Source organism: Passer montanus, unplaced genomic scaffold (genome assembly GCF_014805655.1).
Source record: "Passer montanus isolate IOZ18808 unplaced genomic scaffold, ASM1480565v1 scaffold21, whole genome shotgun sequence".
Lineage (NCBI taxonomy): Eukaryota > Metazoa > Chordata > Aves > Passeriformes > Passeridae > Passer > Passer montanus.
In genome coordinates, this window is record NW_024366703.1 from 6,322,456 (window position 1) to 6,339,742 (window position 17,287).

General features: G+C 44.2%; 1 protein-coding gene across 3 annotated transcripts in view; it reads left to right on the forward strand.

The window, feature by feature from the left end:
• Positions 1-359: 359 nt before the first annotated feature.
• Positions 360-17,287, forward strand: part of FBXW4 (F-box and WD repeat domain containing 4) — a 63,036-nt gene continuing 46,108 nt past the window's right edge. Inside the window, exons 1-2 of one of the 3 annotated variants that reach the window (XM_039709264.1) lie at positions 360-2,099; positions 15,186-15,281. In XM_039709264.1, coding sequence (XP_039565198.1) covers positions 1,849-2,099; positions 15,186-15,281 — 347 coding nt within the window. In that variant the 5' untranslated portion in view covers positions 360-1,848. The remainder of the gene's footprint in view (positions 2,100-15,185; positions 15,282-17,287) is intronic. The other 2 variants (XM_039709265.1, XM_039709266.1) reach the window with 2 other exon arrangements.

Below are 17,287 nucleotides of genomic sequence, written 5' to 3' on the forward strand. Positions count from 1 at the left end.
TGAAATACATATGATGTGATTATGCCTTAACTTAACTTAGGGCTATGCAGCCATAAGCATCCTTTGCCTCTTGCTCCATGCTTTGTGCCTCCTACAAAGTTTTGCTAAGAAGGATTTCAGATTTTTTTTCAGGTTGTTAGTAAATATCTTAAATAGTGTGGGGTGCACAAGCAGTCTCTGTGGGATCCTACTAGAGAAAGACCAACTTGATAATAGGTATGTCTTTACAATAACAATTTCAGACAGAGAAGTCACTCAGCTTTTAAAGCTTTTATTTTAATCAATAATTTTAATGTTTCAGAAAGTATTGTGGTCTGTTACAAAAAGAACAAGTTTTGTGTTATCAGAAAGATATGAAATTGACATAAAATTGCATTCACACAAAGTTTCCATAATCTTAAGGAAAATTTGTTGTATTACCTCCCTTTCAGCTGGCTACTTAAGTCCTGTACTAGATGTGCTGTTAATTTCACCTGAGCTCAAACTCAGGTTGAGAAATTTTTAATTACTTCAGACATCACTCCTTGAAAATGGTGATAAAAAAATCTGCTTCTGAAACTTCCTTGACTTCCAGGGTATATTAAAACTCAGTGTAAATGGACCAGAGAGCTCCTTATCCAGCAGTTTTGAATTCTAAAACACGAGGCTTCTAGACCTGTTGATTTATTCATAGCAGTATTTGGGAGCTTCAGATTAGACAGACAAGATGACTTTCTGGAATAGGATGCAAGTACTGTCAAGTGGCCTGTATACTATGGTAACCTCATTATATGCTAAAATTTATTATCCTACTCCACCCTGCAACATGAGATGTTGATTGTGGTGGCTAAGTGATACCTGTTCAAAGCATTCTAGGCAGATGATGAACTTCTTATAATTTATCTTTTTTTTTTTTTTTTTTATTCTGAGGAAGAAATTTCCCCAGCATTTCAGGCTTCTGTAGAGTTGAAAGTACTGTAAGAAAGAATAACACAACACTAGACTCATATTTTCCTGCTCCATTGTCTGTGGAGAGCTACTTTGCCATTTTGGACCAGAATCCTGCGTTGTCAGTACTCCAGGCTCCTGTGGATGGCAACAATGACTCAGTTATTATGAACTGTTCTTTCGAGGTGGTGTGCTTGTGTATGTGTACACACACGTGTGAACTGTGGGCACTCTTCAGACCCCAACCACTCTGTAGAGCTCTGGAGGGGGTGGGAATGGTCTGCAAGGAAGGGTGCAGGTGAAAAGCCAGCCCTAAATCCATTGTAGCAAGGCCTGCTCTTATGTGGAGAAGATCCTTTCTTTTATGTGTCATGGGGATCTGGGAGTGTTGAAAACTGCTGTGCAGCACCAGATGACCCCTGCTGTCACTCTGTGGGTGACAGGCGCTTCTGACCCTGATCAAGGATAATTAACGAGCATTAAATCACCTTGCCGTTCACCTTCCTTTGCAGGACTGCAGTACCTAGCTGGTGTTGCTCCAGGTGGCGAGGCAGATGTTCTGGTTACCTGGGATCACCATCTCCACCATGAATTGTTCACGTTATTAAGGAATACTCGGATCAGGTGACGTTGCTAAGCCCAGAGCGGAAGACACAGACCCGTGAGCCGGTCGTGGCGTGGCGAGGGGGTGCGGGGGAGGGCAAGCGGCTCCCGTTAATGAATTAATCGGCTAACGAGGGGGGGCTCGGCGGCCCGTGCCCCCTCCGGTCCCGGCAGCCGCCTCCTCCCCTGGAGGGGGCAGTGACAGGCAGCGGCTTCTGCCCCATGTGACTGGGGAGCGGCTGCCCCGTCCATGGCTTGGCCTCCCCCGGGCAGCAGCAGCTCCGGCTCCCGGGGAGGAGGGGCGGGAGCTGCTGCTCCATGGGGAGGAAGGGCAGCCCCCGGTCCCCCCAGGCGGAGGGGGGATCCCGGGCCGCCTCCCCCCCGTCCCCGCTCTGGGCCTTACCCGAGGAGCTGCTGCTCCTCATCTGCTCCTACCTGGACGCGCAGGCCTTGGGCCGCCTGGCCCAGGTCTGCCGCCGCCTGCGCTTCCTCAGCAGCCGCGATGTCCTCTGGAGGCGCATAGCCCGCGGCTGCCTCAACTCCGGCTTCACCCAGCTCGGCACCGATCTGTAAGCGCGGCCTTCCCGGCGGAAGGGCGGGGGGCGGCGGCGGCGGCGGCCCGGAAAGGCCGGGGATGCCGCGGCCCAGCCGGTTGCCAGGGCCGCGCTGCGCGCCTGGCGTGGCCGCCGCTGGGCCGCGAGGGGCGGGGGACGCGGGGCCATTCCCCGAGAGCGGTTGCGCCGCCCTTTCCCTGCGCCAGGAGGGGCGGCGAGGGCGCGGAAGGGCCTCCCTGGCAGGGAGCGGCCGAGGGCGCACGCCGGGTGGCGGGGCCCAGCCCCGGCGCTGCCCGGAGTGGTGGGGGAGGCGCCTCTTGTCCCCACGAGGGAGCGGCGGGGATGGCGGGGGTTGTGCGGGGTGTCTCAATGGCAGGCCCAGCGGGAGTGCTGGAGCGTGAGGCCTTCTCCACGTCTGGAGAGCTGTGTCCAGTTCTGGCCTCCTCGATACAAGAACGACAGGGAGCTACGGGTGAGGGTCCAGCGGAGGCCAGGAACAATGATAAGAGGTCTGGAACTCTCCCCTGTGGGAGCCAGGCCTGTTCAGTCTAGAGATTACTGAGAAGGATCTCATCAATGCATTTAAGTATCTCAAAGGCAAGTGCCAGCAACAGGATGAATAGCGACACCCATAATCTAAAACAAACGAAGTTTCACCTCTGTATGAGGAAGAACGTTATGCTGAGCGTGGCAAAGCACTGGAATGGGCTGCCGAGGGAGGGCATGGAGTCTGCCTCTGGAGACATTCAAATCCCACCTGGACTCATGGCTGTGTAACCTGCTCTAGGTCACCCTGCCTTGGCTAGATTATATATATAGGGCTCTTTTCCAACCCTAATAACTCTGTGATTTTGTGATCTTCTCAGTCCCCAGACCCCTCCAAACACTGAGGCTTGGGGGCTTCAGGCTAGGGGAGGTTGGAGCACAAGGAGATGGAGCTGTGTGCAGCTGGCATGGATCCTGTATGCCCACATGCCCTCCCCACTTCTGAGCAGTGATCTCTGCCATGGTCTTAAAAGCACCTCAGAGAAGAAGCTGCAAGGGAGCAAGGCCTGGGACAGCATCCTGGGAAAAGGCTGGAGAGTGGGCTCAGCACATTCTTAGGTGAAAGAGCTTTTGTGGGCCCCCAGGAACACATATCTTAGGTTCTCTCAGAGCAGCTTGCTGGTATGAATGGTGATGGCTGGCACAGAGAAAGTGACACTTGGACTTTTCATAGCTTCTGGGTTTTAAAGTTTTGTGAGTAGGAATTATTTGAGTTTTTTTCCCCAGTTCAACAGCAGAGCACAGGTTAGGAATAGGGTCAAGCCCTCTAGGCTTTGCAGTGTGTATGACACCAACATTTTCTTAGATGAAGTACCTTTGGGCCTTGGGCCCTGCTTAGTGATGATCCAGAGTTTGCCTTTCCTCTCTCAAATTTGGCTGTGTGCCAAATGCCACTTGGAGGCAACTTCACAAAGTGAGCCTTCCTTCCTCATTTAAGGATCTCAAGAGAAGTTTGTGTTGTTGGGATCTACGAATCCCTTCCTATGGCTTCTCTTTAGCTGCCAGCATGGATCTTGTTTGTCATTCAGTGACTCAGTATTGTTTCCGTAAACACTCTGCTGACATGACTCAAAAGAAAGGATGGCGAGTTTTGACCCTTGTTTTGCTGTCTGATCTTGCTGTCTCATCAATGCATAGACTTTAGAGAAACAATTATGGCTTCTGCTGGCAGGAGCAGAACTTTGCTGGTGCTGAAAATCCTTGTGTTGGGTTTTCAGGCCAGCACTTCAACCCACTCAGTGTTCACAGGTTGGAAGTTAAGCAAAGTTCCCATGCAAGTCAGGGGGAATAAGCACTGTGGAATGGCTGTGCTTTGGACTCTTGTCTACTGTGATATATGATTTTGTCTCCTGAGGAAATGAAGTTCTGTATTTTTCATTAAGAATAAGGTGATACTCTGCTCCTTCAGTTGCAGGAGGGATCAGGTGTACAGGAGAGCAGGTGCAGTGTGTGTAAGGACCACCACTTCCCCCTGCAGAGGAATGCAGGTCTATAAACAGCTACAGAAGAGATTTGCTAGGTCAGAGGGTTTCAGAGAAGGGAAGGCTGCTTGAGTATCATGAACTCACAGGGATTTCAGTGCTGTTAGATTTGCTGTGAACAGAGGTTTTTTTTTAGTAATTCTAGGATGTACTTTTGTGCTGTGTCCTATTTTCAAGTTTTCCTCAAACAACTCCACTACTGAGGGCTGCTTTTAGCATTGGTCAGCATTTCCTTGGTCCTGGGGAGTTCAATCATAGGTAACACACTAAGTTACATTGCAAGTGGTTGTGAAGAAGCCTTGAGATATATCTAGAGGATGATTCCTTTAATTACTTTTAACTTCATAGAAAGCTCAGTCTCCAGTTCCTTGAAATAGTGTATCAAATCCTATGGAGAATACCTGAAAAACAAACACTTGTTTTGGATCTCTGGGTGGAGATCCAGCACCTGGGGCAGCTGCAGGAGTTTTACTCCAGTAGGGTAGAGTTTGGCAACAGATACAAGGCAAGGGCATATTGCAGAACCAGGATTTCTGGATATCTGAACATCTGCAGAAGAACCAGTATGGCTGCATGTGTTGAGTTATACAGCTGTACAATTTGTACTTAGCTGAAGAAGAGTTTAATAGTCTCTGTGGCAGCTGAAGGGTTTTAACTAGCCATGTCTCTTCTGTAGCACTTGCTCCTTGTGTCTCCAAGAGCAATCTCTTGCAGTTGAGTGAGTAAGATTTGCAGAGAGATGCTGTATTTTATTTGAGTAATCAGTACAAGCTGGGGAGGGAGTTTAGGCAAGTTTCTGCGCACACCATCCTTCTTAATAGCAATTTTAAGTAGGGACCTGGTAGATTGCTTGTTGAAGGTAAAATTTGAGCTGAGTAGGTATTTAAGCTAAAATATTACTGTGAAAATAGAATGGTGATGAAGATGTTGGATAGCTGGACCTTGATAACTGTGCTCTCTTAGCAATATGGAATAACTCTTGAGTTTGTCAGACTTGGCTTTGACTCATTCAGGAGCTGAAGCTTCTGTTGCATGTTCTGGCTAATGTTGCAGGTGAACACTAGTTTTTACTTTTGAGAGGTTTTTGTGCAATACTGTTTGCAGTTGAGAAAGCAAAGGCTGGAACCGTTTATGGTTAATATACTTAATGAAATAACATGCATGGTTCTCACATTAGATCTTAAACTGATGGTCCCTGGGAGGCTGGCATAAGTTAAAAACTAGTCTAGGGAGTATTTACAGTTTAAGACAAAAATCCATCTCAGAATAGTTTGATCATTTCTGCTGTTAAGTGGCTTTTGATAAGCCATCTGTTAATGCTTTGTAAATAGCAATAAATTTGAGCCTAAAGGAGATAGCTGTGAAACTTAACTCCTGCCCCCACTTTCCCATTTTTAAAAAGGTGATTAACTGGGAAATTACACTCTTTCTTTAAAATGCTTTTTCTTTTGGGTATATCTTCAGATAATTGTCACAACAAGGATCAGAAGAAACAAGCTTTATCTCCTATGTGAAAAAAACTGTTTGAACAGTCAGCTTGCTTATTAAACTTCTTTCTGCCAAAATAGGGAAGTGGTAAGATTGATAAGAAACTGGTTGCAAACTTCTAGCTGTTAGCAGCATGGAGAAGAAAAATAGTAATATATTTTAAAAAAAATTAATTTAAAAAATGGTCATTCTGGCTACATACTTTTAAAAAGTGCTGGCTGTGGTTATCTCTGGGCATGTGCTTGTTCTTAAACAATATTAAATTAAGTTGCTAATGAAGTCAAAGGAAGGTGTGGACTTAAGCCCAGACACTGGCTGTTATGCTGAAAGGCATATTCACAACATTGACAGTCTCTAATGTTTTCACTTTCTGGTAGATTCAGCCAAATGGGAGTCACAGATGTAAGCCAAGTTAAGTGTTTAAGGCGCTTAATTCAATTGTGCACTTGTAGGAGAAGAAAGAAGTTTGCTTTGAGGGATGTATCTGTACACTTCATCCCTTTGGCAGAGGGGAGAGAATCACTAAGGTTCACATTCACCTGAGTCCCTGTGTTAGGATGGTAGGGGCTGACCTGGAAGAGTTCTTAAAGCACATTCTCAGTGTTAAAAATGTGCTGTTTCATCATTGAATCAGCAGTAACTAAATGTTCAATAGAATATTGTGTCACTGTTATGGAAGTACAGAGTGGCTTTACATGGATGTGCTTCTTGGCATCTGAACTGTGAGTCTCTCCAGATCAGGTTTTCACTTTTTCTGTATAAACAAGCTAATTTTATAGATAGATCTGTACTGCTACAAGACCTTGTCAGGAGGATGGTAAAAAGAGAGTCCTTATGCTAAGATTTTTGCTTTACTTAGTCATAGGAGCAGCTGAAGTAAAAGTTGAGCCATGTCTTCACGATCTAAGGTGAAAGGAGAATTTTTTGTTTCAAAAATGCGTGGCAGCATATCACAGAAAAGTTAAGACTTAACAACACTTTCTGCAGCTAAACTGTAGCTGAGTAATAACACAAAGCCTTTGGGGGTTTTGGTGATGTAGTGATATTACAGTTGTGTCCTGTAGTCTGTGTCTGTTTTGCCAGCTGTTGTACAGGCCCAGCAAGAGCAGTCTCTGTCCTGATGAGCTTGCTGCCTAAATAGCCAGGGTAAACAGGGGCTGGAGGGGAAGGAGAGTCAGGGAGATGTCAACCAAGCTGCCCTCTCTGCAGCAGGTCAGTGTCAGAGCCAGGAATAGCAGAGGGTGCTTTAAGCCTTTATCCAGGGCCTGCTTGCTGGACCACCTTGGACTGGAGAAATCGGAGAGGCAAAGAGCTCATTGTAAGGTGATTCTTTATTTAAGGCATGGAAGAAAGGAATAAAGTTGCAGCTGGGCTAAACTTATTTCCTCTTTGTTACAAAGGAATTTTAGAGGGCAGGTTAAAAGTGGGAACCTAAATAGCTTGACAATTTGTTCTTTGTAATGTATTAATAGATGTCAAAATATAGAAGTGTTCCACTGCATGTTTTCTCTTCCCCTGTCTCTTGTTCTGCCTTGCCCACTAGGATCATGGTATATTCTCCAGTTCAGAGAAGCAGATTCATTAATGGACAGATTTATCATCTATGAGTATTTAAGAGCTTGTATAAGCATTTTGGTGAGTTAATAAAAGCTGGGTTTTCTCCAGATCTTGGAAAAATGTATACACCTACAGGAGCAGGAAATGGCCAATCTGTGCAAGTCAAATCCAAATGCAAACTGCAGCAATCATAGGAGACCTCAGCCTTCACCACTGGAGGGGGAGGGAGTGTGAGTGCTTGTAAAGCTGCTTCATATTCCTTCATCTTTTAAAACTTGTTTTAAAAACAAAGTTTCATTACTTTAAGACAGAAATGAAGAAGGCAATGAACTGGTGCAGATGATGCAGAAGGGAATACTCTGGGGAGGATATTGCAGTAACAGAAAAAGCCTGGATGAGGGAATGCAGCTCTTGCTTTGTGCTGGAAAAGTTGGTGTTTTTTATAAACTGCTGTTACATTTATTCTTACTCTGCCTTAAACTGTTAGTGCTGAGCAGGACAGATCTGCCAGGACAGCTCCACAACATTGAAACTGCTGCTTTTTCTGGATATGTGAAATTGTTTGTAAGAGTTCTTCGAGACCTGCCTATCCTTTCCTTAAGATCTTCACTGATTCAAAGAGAGAAGAATTTTATGTAGTTCAGGGCTTAAAATATGTGTTTTGTTTTGCTTGTTGTTGTTACCCTATTGGGCTAGGTATGGGTTATTTCATTCTATCCAAGTACTTACCTGACAATCTACTCTTTCAAATCAGAGTACACATCATACTTCTTCAGAAGCTTCAGGTTTTCTCATAATCTTTCCAGGGCAGTGCATTTTTTGAAGAAGCCCATATTTTGTCTCCTAAAAGACTATGAAACTCCCTGAGGGAGTCCAAATCCTGACAGAAGTTTCTAGCCCATATCCCATTGCAGTCCCTTGTAAGGGAGAGTGCCTCTGGTGGCAGAGTGACCTGGCTCAGTCTTGGTAGTGGTGGTTTTTTGGGAAGCCTTTGTGAAAGTTTGTGTCCTTGCTGTGTGCACAGAAATTTATTTGTACCTTTGGGCATCATGACAGCCTCTGCTTTCTTCATGAGGTGACTTGTTCACAAGAGCTGTTTGGTGGAGCAGTTGACAGCTTGGTAGCATCTGAGGTGGCACAGACACACCAGAGGAAGCAAGGAACAGTCAACAGAGCACTTTTCCATCTCAGTTATTTGAACCCACGTCCCACAGGGAGAGGGGAGCACAGAGGACAGGCTGAACATGGCAGTAAGCTAAATAAGGGTCATGTGCTAAAGGAATTCAGTTGGAATTTTGGTCCTGGAAGAGACATTTAGAAAGCCAGCCGACTTGTTGAGGACAGTAACAGGGGCTCCTGACATAAATAACTTTTCCCTCTTGGCTGGCTGTTGGTGGCCCATGACTTGTAGCTGCACTGAGACCCTGGCGCTCGACAGGTGTGTCCTGACTACACAAATAAGTGCAGTTGGTCATTGTGTTAGCCAGCCTTGCCACAGGGCCAAGGTTGATAGTGGGGCTTAGCCACTGTGACCTGTTTGTTCTCTCCATGACCCTTCCAGTCAAGCCTCAGGCAGGCTGGTGACAGCTTTTATGCAGACAGCAGATTTTGTCCACAGAAGAAATTCAGTCTCTGCAGACTTGCAATTCCAGATGAGCTCTTCAGTACTTAAAATGTAGCAAAACATGAGGGACTTTGGTGGGTTAAGGTGCCCCATGCAGCTGGGAAAATAGACGGCATGACATGATGGTGTTGTGTTCTGTAACACGGCCTGTGTTGTTGCAGGCACCACTGTTTTGGCACATGCTGAAATTGTAGACAGCCAGCAGAAATCTCCCTGGGATGCAGTACAGCACAGAAGCTTTTGCAGAAATATAATTTCTGGTAAAAAAGGACTTTGGATGGGGAGGGGATCATTGAAGGCAAGATCTATTGGAGGTGAAGCTTTAGGAGGTGATGTGCTCTGGCTGAGTGATTCTTTCATTGTTTTATTTTGGGGCCTGGGCCAGCAGCTGCCTTGGTACCTGAGGTCACCTGGGTCAGTGGTGCTGTGTGGGGACAGTTCCAGTCTTTTACTTCAGCAGCTGGGAAGTGGGCTCCAGAAGGAATATTACATTTCTTTTGGTAACTCTGCCAAGAAAGAGAGGAAATTCATAATTTGAGCAAAATACTTTTAGCTTTTTTTTTTTGTAGGGTGGGGAGAGGTAGGAAGGGGGAAATGAAAAATCCTTTATAATGGCTTGCTTGGGATGATTTTTCTCTTGGAGCTCCCTCTCAGGCTGTAAGAAATGTTCACCTTCTCTTTCTTAGTATAACCAAGTCTTTGAAAAGGGAGCCTCCATCAGGAGTGCATGCAATTGGAAACATGCATTGGCTCAGGTCATGTATTGCACTATGATTTGGGATCCTGATAGAGTGCTTTTTGGTGCTAGTTAGATAATAACAAAGCCTTTTATGTCCTGACTAAAGTAACTTTATCAAATATTGATAATTGTGATGCCCTAGCAGAGGTCTAAGATGATGCACTGAATGCAGCTCTTGCTTTGTGCTGGAAAAGTTGGTGTTTTTTATAAACTGCTGTTACATTTATTCTTACTCTGCCTTAAACTGTTAGTGCTGAGCAGGACAGATCTGCCAGGACAGCTCCGCAACATTGAAACTGCTGCTTTTTCTGGATATGTGAAATTGTTTGTAAGAGTTCTTTGAGACCTGCCTATCCTTTCCTTAAGATCTTCACTGATTCAAAGAGAGAAGAATTTTATGTAGTTCAGGGCTTAAAATATGTGTTTTGTTTTGCTTGTTGTTGTTACCCTATTGGGCTAGGTATGGGTTATTTCATTCTATCCAAGTACTTACCTGACAATCTACTCTTTCAAATCAGAGTACACATCATACTTCTTCAGAAGCTTCAGGTTTTCTCATAATCTTTCCAGGGCAGTGCATTTTTTGAAGAAGCCCATATTTTGTCTCCTAAAAGACTATGAAACTCCCTGAGGGAGTCCAAATCCTGACAGAAGTTTCTAGCCCATATCCCATTGCAGTCCCTTGTAAGGGAGAGTGCCTCTGGTGGCAGAGTGACCTGGCTCAGTCTTGGTAGTGGTGGTTTTTTGGGAAGCCTTTGTGAAAGTTTGTGTCCTTGCTGTGTGCACAGAAATTTATTTGTACCTTTGGGCATCATGACAGCCTCTGCTTTCTTCATGAGGTGACTTGTTCACAAGAGCTGTTTGGTGGAGCAGTTGACAGCTTGGTAGCATCTGAGGTGGCACAGACACACCAGAGGAAGCAAGGAACAGTGAGGAACAGTCAGCAGAGCTCTTTTCCATCTCAGAGTTATTTGAACCCACGTCCCATAGGGAGAGGGGAGCACAGAGGACAGGCTGAACATGGCAGTAAGCTAAATAAGGGTCATGTGCTAAAGGAATTCAGTTGGAATTTTGGTCCTGGAAGAGACATTTAGAAAGCCAGCCGACTTGTTGAGGACAGTAACAGGGGCTCCTGACATAAATAACTTTTCCCTCTTGGCTGGCTGTTGGTGGCCCATGACTTGTAGCTGCACTGAGACCCTGGCGCTCGACAGGTGTGTCCTGACTACACAAATAAGTGCAGTTGGTCATTGTGTTAGCCAGCCTTGCCACAGGGCCAAGGTTGATAGTGGGGCTTAGCCACTGTGACCTGTTTGTTCTCTCCATGACCCTTCCAGTCAAGCCTCAGGCAGGCTGATGACAGCTTTTATGCAGACAGCAGATTTTGTCCACAGAAGAAATTCAGTCTCTGCAGACTTGCAATTCCAGATGAGCTCTTCAGTACTTAAAATGTAGCAAAACATGAGGGACTTTGGTGGGTTAAGGTGCCCCATGCAGCTGGGAAAATAGACGGCATGACATGATGGTGTTGTGTTCTGTAACACGGCCTGTGTTGTTGCAGGCACCACTGTTTTGGCACATGCTGAAATTGTAGACAGCCAGCAGAAATCTCTCTGGGATGCAGTGCAGCACAGAAGCTTTTGCAGAAATATAATTTCTGGTAAAAAAGGACTTTGGATGGGGAGGGGATCATTGAAGGCAAGATCTATTGGAGGTGAAGCTTTAGGAGGTGATGTGCTCTGGCTGAGTGATTCTTTCATTGTTTTATTTTGGGGCCTGGGCCAGCAGCTGCCTTGGTACCTGAGGTCACCTGGGTCAGTGGTGCTGTGTGGGGACAGTTCCAGTCTTTTACTTCAGCAGCTGGGAAGTGGGCTCCAGAAGGAATATTACATTTCTTTTGGTAACTCTGCCAAGAAAGAGAGGAAATTCATAATTTGAGCAAAATACTTTTAGCTTTTTTTTTTTGTAGGGTGGGGAGAGGTAGGAAGGGGGAAATGAAAAATCCTTTATAATGGCTTGCTTGGGATGATTTTTCTCTTGGAGCTCCCTCTCAGGCTGTAAGAAATGTTCACCTTCTCTTTCTTAGTATAACCAAGTCTTTGAAAAGGGAGCCTCCATCAGGAGTGCATGCAATTGGAAACATGCATTGGCTCAGGTCATGTATTGCACTATGATTTGGGATCCTGATAGAGTGCTTTTTGGTGCTAGTTAGATAATAACAAAGCCTTTTATGTCCTGACTAAAGTAACTTTATCAAATATTGATAATTGTGATGCCCTAGCAGAGGTCTAAGATGATGCACTGTAAATGGCTTTAAGAACATTTTGCTTGAATTTCATTGTGTTCTCATAATCAATCAGTCTTCACTCATTCCTTCATTCTGTGTTTCCTGTCATCCTTCTAGGATGCTGGACTGTACCCCAGTTGCTTTCTGATGCAGGCCTGTGTAGGTCTAAAATAGCAGTCTTTCCCCAGTGAGTCAGCCTTCAGCAGTCTTGAAGTTCACTGTTGGGTGGCTTCTCTGGGAACATGAATGCCAAGACCTTGATTCCACAGAGTACTTAAGCATGTGCTGCATTTTAAGCATGTGGCTTAATATTTTTCTGGTTTTTATACTAAGAAAGATTGAGGTGTCAATTGGCCAGTAGATAGTGTTCCCTCCATAGCATTTTATATAGCATTTGACTTCATGTGGTAGTTTAGTCTCCTGAATTTCTGGATGTTCAACACAGTTGCTGAAGTAAGAGGTACCTGGTTAAGTCAACCACTCAGTGCAGATGTCTGATGTCTGTTGATTGCCTCGGGAATTGTGGAAAAATTCTTAACAGTTTGCAAGTGTAGAAAGTGTGTTGATCATGACTGAAACAAAGTAGGCTCTTGTAGGAGAGAAAAGGAATTTTTAATCAAATTGTTAAGTTTATATTGTGATAACATTTTTAACTTTCTGAGATTTGAGAATTGTTCTCAGGCATTGCAGTGATACTCTTCACATTTTTTGATGCATTCTGGGAATTGCTCTGGAGGAATGCTGTTGAGGAAGCAAATCAAGTGATCAAATTGTATCTCAGCAGTTGATTCCATAACTGGGCTTGATTTAACTTCTGGTGCGAGGGATCAAATGTCTCTGACCACTTCAGCATTTGCTGCCCCATAATTGGCAAAGGGGAGGGATGTATCAATCCGATTTCTACATCATCTTTCTCCATATGGTCTGTCCCATTTCTTACATCTATTTTAAATGATATAAAAGGAGGATACTTTTAAGACATGTTTAAATTAGCTGGATCCAAAGTTGCTATATGGAGGAGGAAGGCTGGATGAATAACATATTTATTAAGAGTAAAACAAAAAAAACCCCAAAGCAACACCATCACCACCCTCCCTCCCAAATCCCATCAGACCTCCCACATAGTCTCCCCAACCCAACCCTCGTCCTCTCCATACAGGAACTGTTGATATGTGGAATGAGTGAAGTGTCTGTTTCAGAAGTAACTGCAATAATGAACTGGGTCTCTGGGCTGAGCCAACATGTTACTCTTCAGAACTTCCATTTTCAGCAGTAGGAGGGTCAAGGCTGCTAGAAAAGGGACCGGCAGGGTAAGATGGAGGCTGCTTTTTTGATCTTGGAGTCACCTTTTTCAGAGCCTTGGAAATTACATCTAGTTTTAGTAGGCTTTATGCATTGAGCTCAGAATGTCTGGTTGGGCCAGCATGTGCTGGAAGGGGGATATGGCACGAGTGTGTTTTCCATCACTGTGCAAGCTGGTGACTTAAAATCTGTATGTGGGGAGAACTTAACAGAGGGTTGAGAGTAGGGAGCAGAAGTGTTTTGGAGTAATGAATGGAATTGCATGTAGGCGGAGAGCCTGAACTCTGTCTGGGAGAGTAATAAGCAATGATGAGAGTGGATCTGACCTGACTTTTTGGTACTGTGCATTCCTCATCTCAGACACTATCTGGCCTCATGAGCTCTCGCAAGTGCTCCCTTTAAAAAAGGAATTCCTCTTCTTGCAGCCTAGTCTAACTCTGTTTTGGTTTTGTTTGTTTGTTTTTAAATGGCTATGAAAAATAAAGAGCCAGTAGCTTTCTAAATTCAGTTTTAATTGGTGTGGCTCTACTGATCATAAATGTAAAGTTGCAAAGCTTTCCAGAGGATGAAAAGCTTTTCTGTGTGTGGTTTCTGTTTTTGTTTAAAATGGGTCACATGCCCAGGAATGCAGTCAAATTATAATGGTGACTAAGTGCCGGAAAGCATAGGAAAGAGGAGGGAAGGGTGAGCAGAAAAAAAGGAGCCTGAGGCTATGGAAGGAAGGCTGGGAAAATAAGAGTCTGGCCAGACCCCAGGGCCAGGTTAGAGATTCTTACACCCATTAACACAGGAGATGTTTATTTACAGGGAGCTAATCTTTGTTTTAAAAATGACAGAGTACCCAAAAATGCTACTTTTGGGAAGTGGATTGGAGGGACTGTAGGGATGGGAGGAAGTAACTGATTCTGATGAGGCACCAGTTCCCATTTCTCAAGGATCTTCCCTTCTCTCTATGAATGTGGGTATTGGTATTGGCTTTGAGAAATGTATGAATGTGGGATAAACACTTGTAGTCTAGTAAGTGTAACCCCTAATTACAAAGGATACTTTCTAGAGTTTCTTCTTGTTTGTAGTTTTCTGATCTTTTTATCTAAGCAGCTCCAGTAAGGATATTGAATAATTAAATTTATGATATGACAAAGATGGGATCTAAAGTTGCCTTTCCCCGTGTCTTTAATCAGCTCTGGATCATGAAAACAAAACAGATGTTGAACAGCTGCTTGAACTGGGTATATTCATGTAGACTCTAAGGAGACCTTGGTCCCAGGTCTCTGTGGTACCTACTTTTTGTCACATCTTGAAGAGTATTGACCTTGGTTTGTCTCAGCTCATTCCAATAACTTTGATTTGTAGCCCAGCAATAATCTCTCTTTTAGTAGCTTTGTCTGACTGTAAAGATTCCAGTGATATGCTGGAATTCTCTATCCTTTGGTGAGCTGCTGCAAAAGATAGTTTTCCTTTGGGTGTATGTGCATTGGATTGTTTATACACATGAATGTATTTTATCTTTAGTTTGAACACATCTTGATTTCTGATTATTGTATCTGGTTATGGGATTGTCAGACAGGTGAGACTCTGGAACAGTTTCTTTACTATTCCTTCTGGATAGACACTCTCTGGCTTCTTGTTTCAGTGTTCTCCTGACTAGTGTTTCCTCCATCTGTTCTTGTGTGGTGTTGTCCTTATCTTAAATAGCTCTTGTCAGTCTCTATTAAAAGGGTGATGTCCTGTATCTCTGGTTCTTCTGGTGGTTTCTTTCTGTGTCATCTTGTTTGGATTACATTTTGTTTGAACCTGTGCTGCATTCAGTATACTTGGTCAAGTCTTGATCATATTTCAGGTTTGTGATCATCAGAGATGGCTTTCTTTGCTGGTAATCCACCACTCTGGTCAGTGTTCCTTTCTTGTCACCTCTCACGAATGTCCTCACTGTAGTGTGGCACTGCATCATCAGTGTGTGTCAGTTCATCATTGTGGAACCAGGGTGAGAGCTTACCTGTGGTCATTTTGAATGCGTTTGTTGTCCCGAAGGCATCAGTCCTGGTTGCTAATCTCATCTCTCCTCCTCTGTCTGCAGAGCTGCTGGCATTCCAGTGAAGGAAAGGGTGAAGGTATCTCAGAACTGGAGGCACGGACGCTGCCGGAGGGAGACAGTCCTGAAATGGAAATGCAAGCAAGTGGATTCTTCCTTTTCTTCTTCTTTGTTATGTGACAGCTGCTGTGGGGCCTTGGGTTTGTGCCTGTGCCCTGAAATGAGATGTTTCCTGCTCCTTGTGCTCCATGGGATCTTACAAGTGATTGCTGCTGGCTTATTTTGGCTGTTCCTGGCTAGCTGGATGTGGGGAACCAGAGCTGCTGCCTTGCCCTAGGGATTCATGCTGAATGTCAGGAATTTCTTTCTTAGCCATTTGAAGTTTTCTTTGTTCTGATCTGTACAGTTTTAGTCATATTTAGCAACCTTTATGACAAACTGTTGCATTCATGTCTACTGCTGTGCACCATGAGCCATCTTTTGTTCTGCTCTCACAATGAGCCCCCACTGATCCCAGATGTGGACTTAGGTGTTCCCTCAAAATGCTTCATTTGTCTCCCGTGGTTTATCCTGGATCCTGATTTGGATGTACAAATCTAAAATGCTAATTGCCATTCATCTGCCTTCTGCTCCTTCATTCTCATGCTTCTCTCCTTCACTTAAATAAAAAAAAAGTATATTTGACATTAATGATGGGAGCTTGTTGTTAAACTCGTTTGCAACAGTCTACTTGGCTTTCAAAGCAAAGCATAAGATAGGTCTCTTGTCTGAGCTGCACATCGAAATTTTCAGCTTTCACATTATCAGACTGAAGGAAAAATGAGAAAGACCGTGGTTTGTTAGCTGCTGAAGAACAGGGACGTTCTACTGAGCTTTCATGCCTTTTTGTGCTGTATAGATTGAAGTGGTGGATAATGTGCCACTTCTTGCCTAGAGTCCTGGGAACAGCTGTAATGAGCAGAGTGGGTTTTGGTGCAGGTTGTATACCTGCCTTTGAAGTGCTTGCAACCATCTGTGAAGACAGGCTCTTGGATATTAGAGATCATTACTAAACCAGCTTCCCAAGTGAAAAGGCAAGGACTGATTTAATGAGGCCACCATCCAAATGGCATCTCCTAATTTTCATTTATTCAGCTTCAGAGTTTTTACTTCTCCTTATGAAAAAGCCATAGAAAAAGGTAAAAAGCTAAACTTCTGCAAAAGGAGAGCTGCAGAAACTGGCTGTAGTCTAGGTAAGCTGGATATTCACTTGCTTTTAGAGTACTGCGTAGGAGTGGAGGAAGGAAGGGGAAATCAAAGCCTGCCTAAACCCAAAGCTCCTGCTCTAAAGATGCCTCTTACTTTTTCCATGTATATGATCAAGTCCCAGATGAATATTATAAACTCAACTGCTTTGTCCATGTGATTAAAGGCCTGTTACTGGAGATGAATACAGGCAAGCTGGAACCTTCTGTCTAATGAGCAATCTTGTCCTCTTGCTTGTATCTAGTTGTTCACTGTGATGTTACAAGGTATGGCTGTGTATAATAACTCTGATGACTCAGAAAATCATGACCTCTGAGGATAAATGATCTAAAAAAAAAGAGGTAGACAGGTTTTTATGAGAAGCCCCACTGCTTTCAAAGCCATTTGTTCCTGAACAGTTTGAAAACTGAAAGGCTACTCTGTAGAAGGGCTCTGGATTTGCTCGGTGTTTCCATGGACATTGGTGCACTTGGCAATGAGTGCAGAGCAGAGACAATTTCACACATCCATGCCCCGTAGGACACGAGTCCCATGTGTCTTTGTATCTGGCCTCACTATATCCAGAAATCTTATTTGCTGATTCTCTGTTGGCTACACAAAAGCAAAATCTTGAGAAAAGCTCTCACTGCGTAAGTGTGTATTGTAGCCTATTTTCTTCTATATTTTGGTTTTGTTTCAAGAATAAATAAACTTCTCGAGATGGTAGACTTGATTCAGATGTTGCATGAGTGTCGTGTCCTCTTCTTGATCTCCCAGAAAGTAAAGCATGTTTTCCATATGTAATATCAATCTTCAGAATACTTTGGAATAGTTTTTTTGGCTCCCCTGCCCATGGCCTGGAACCTGTCTGTTCCATATGAACCTGCCACTGTCCCACATAAAGCAATGGGCAGAAAGGGCAT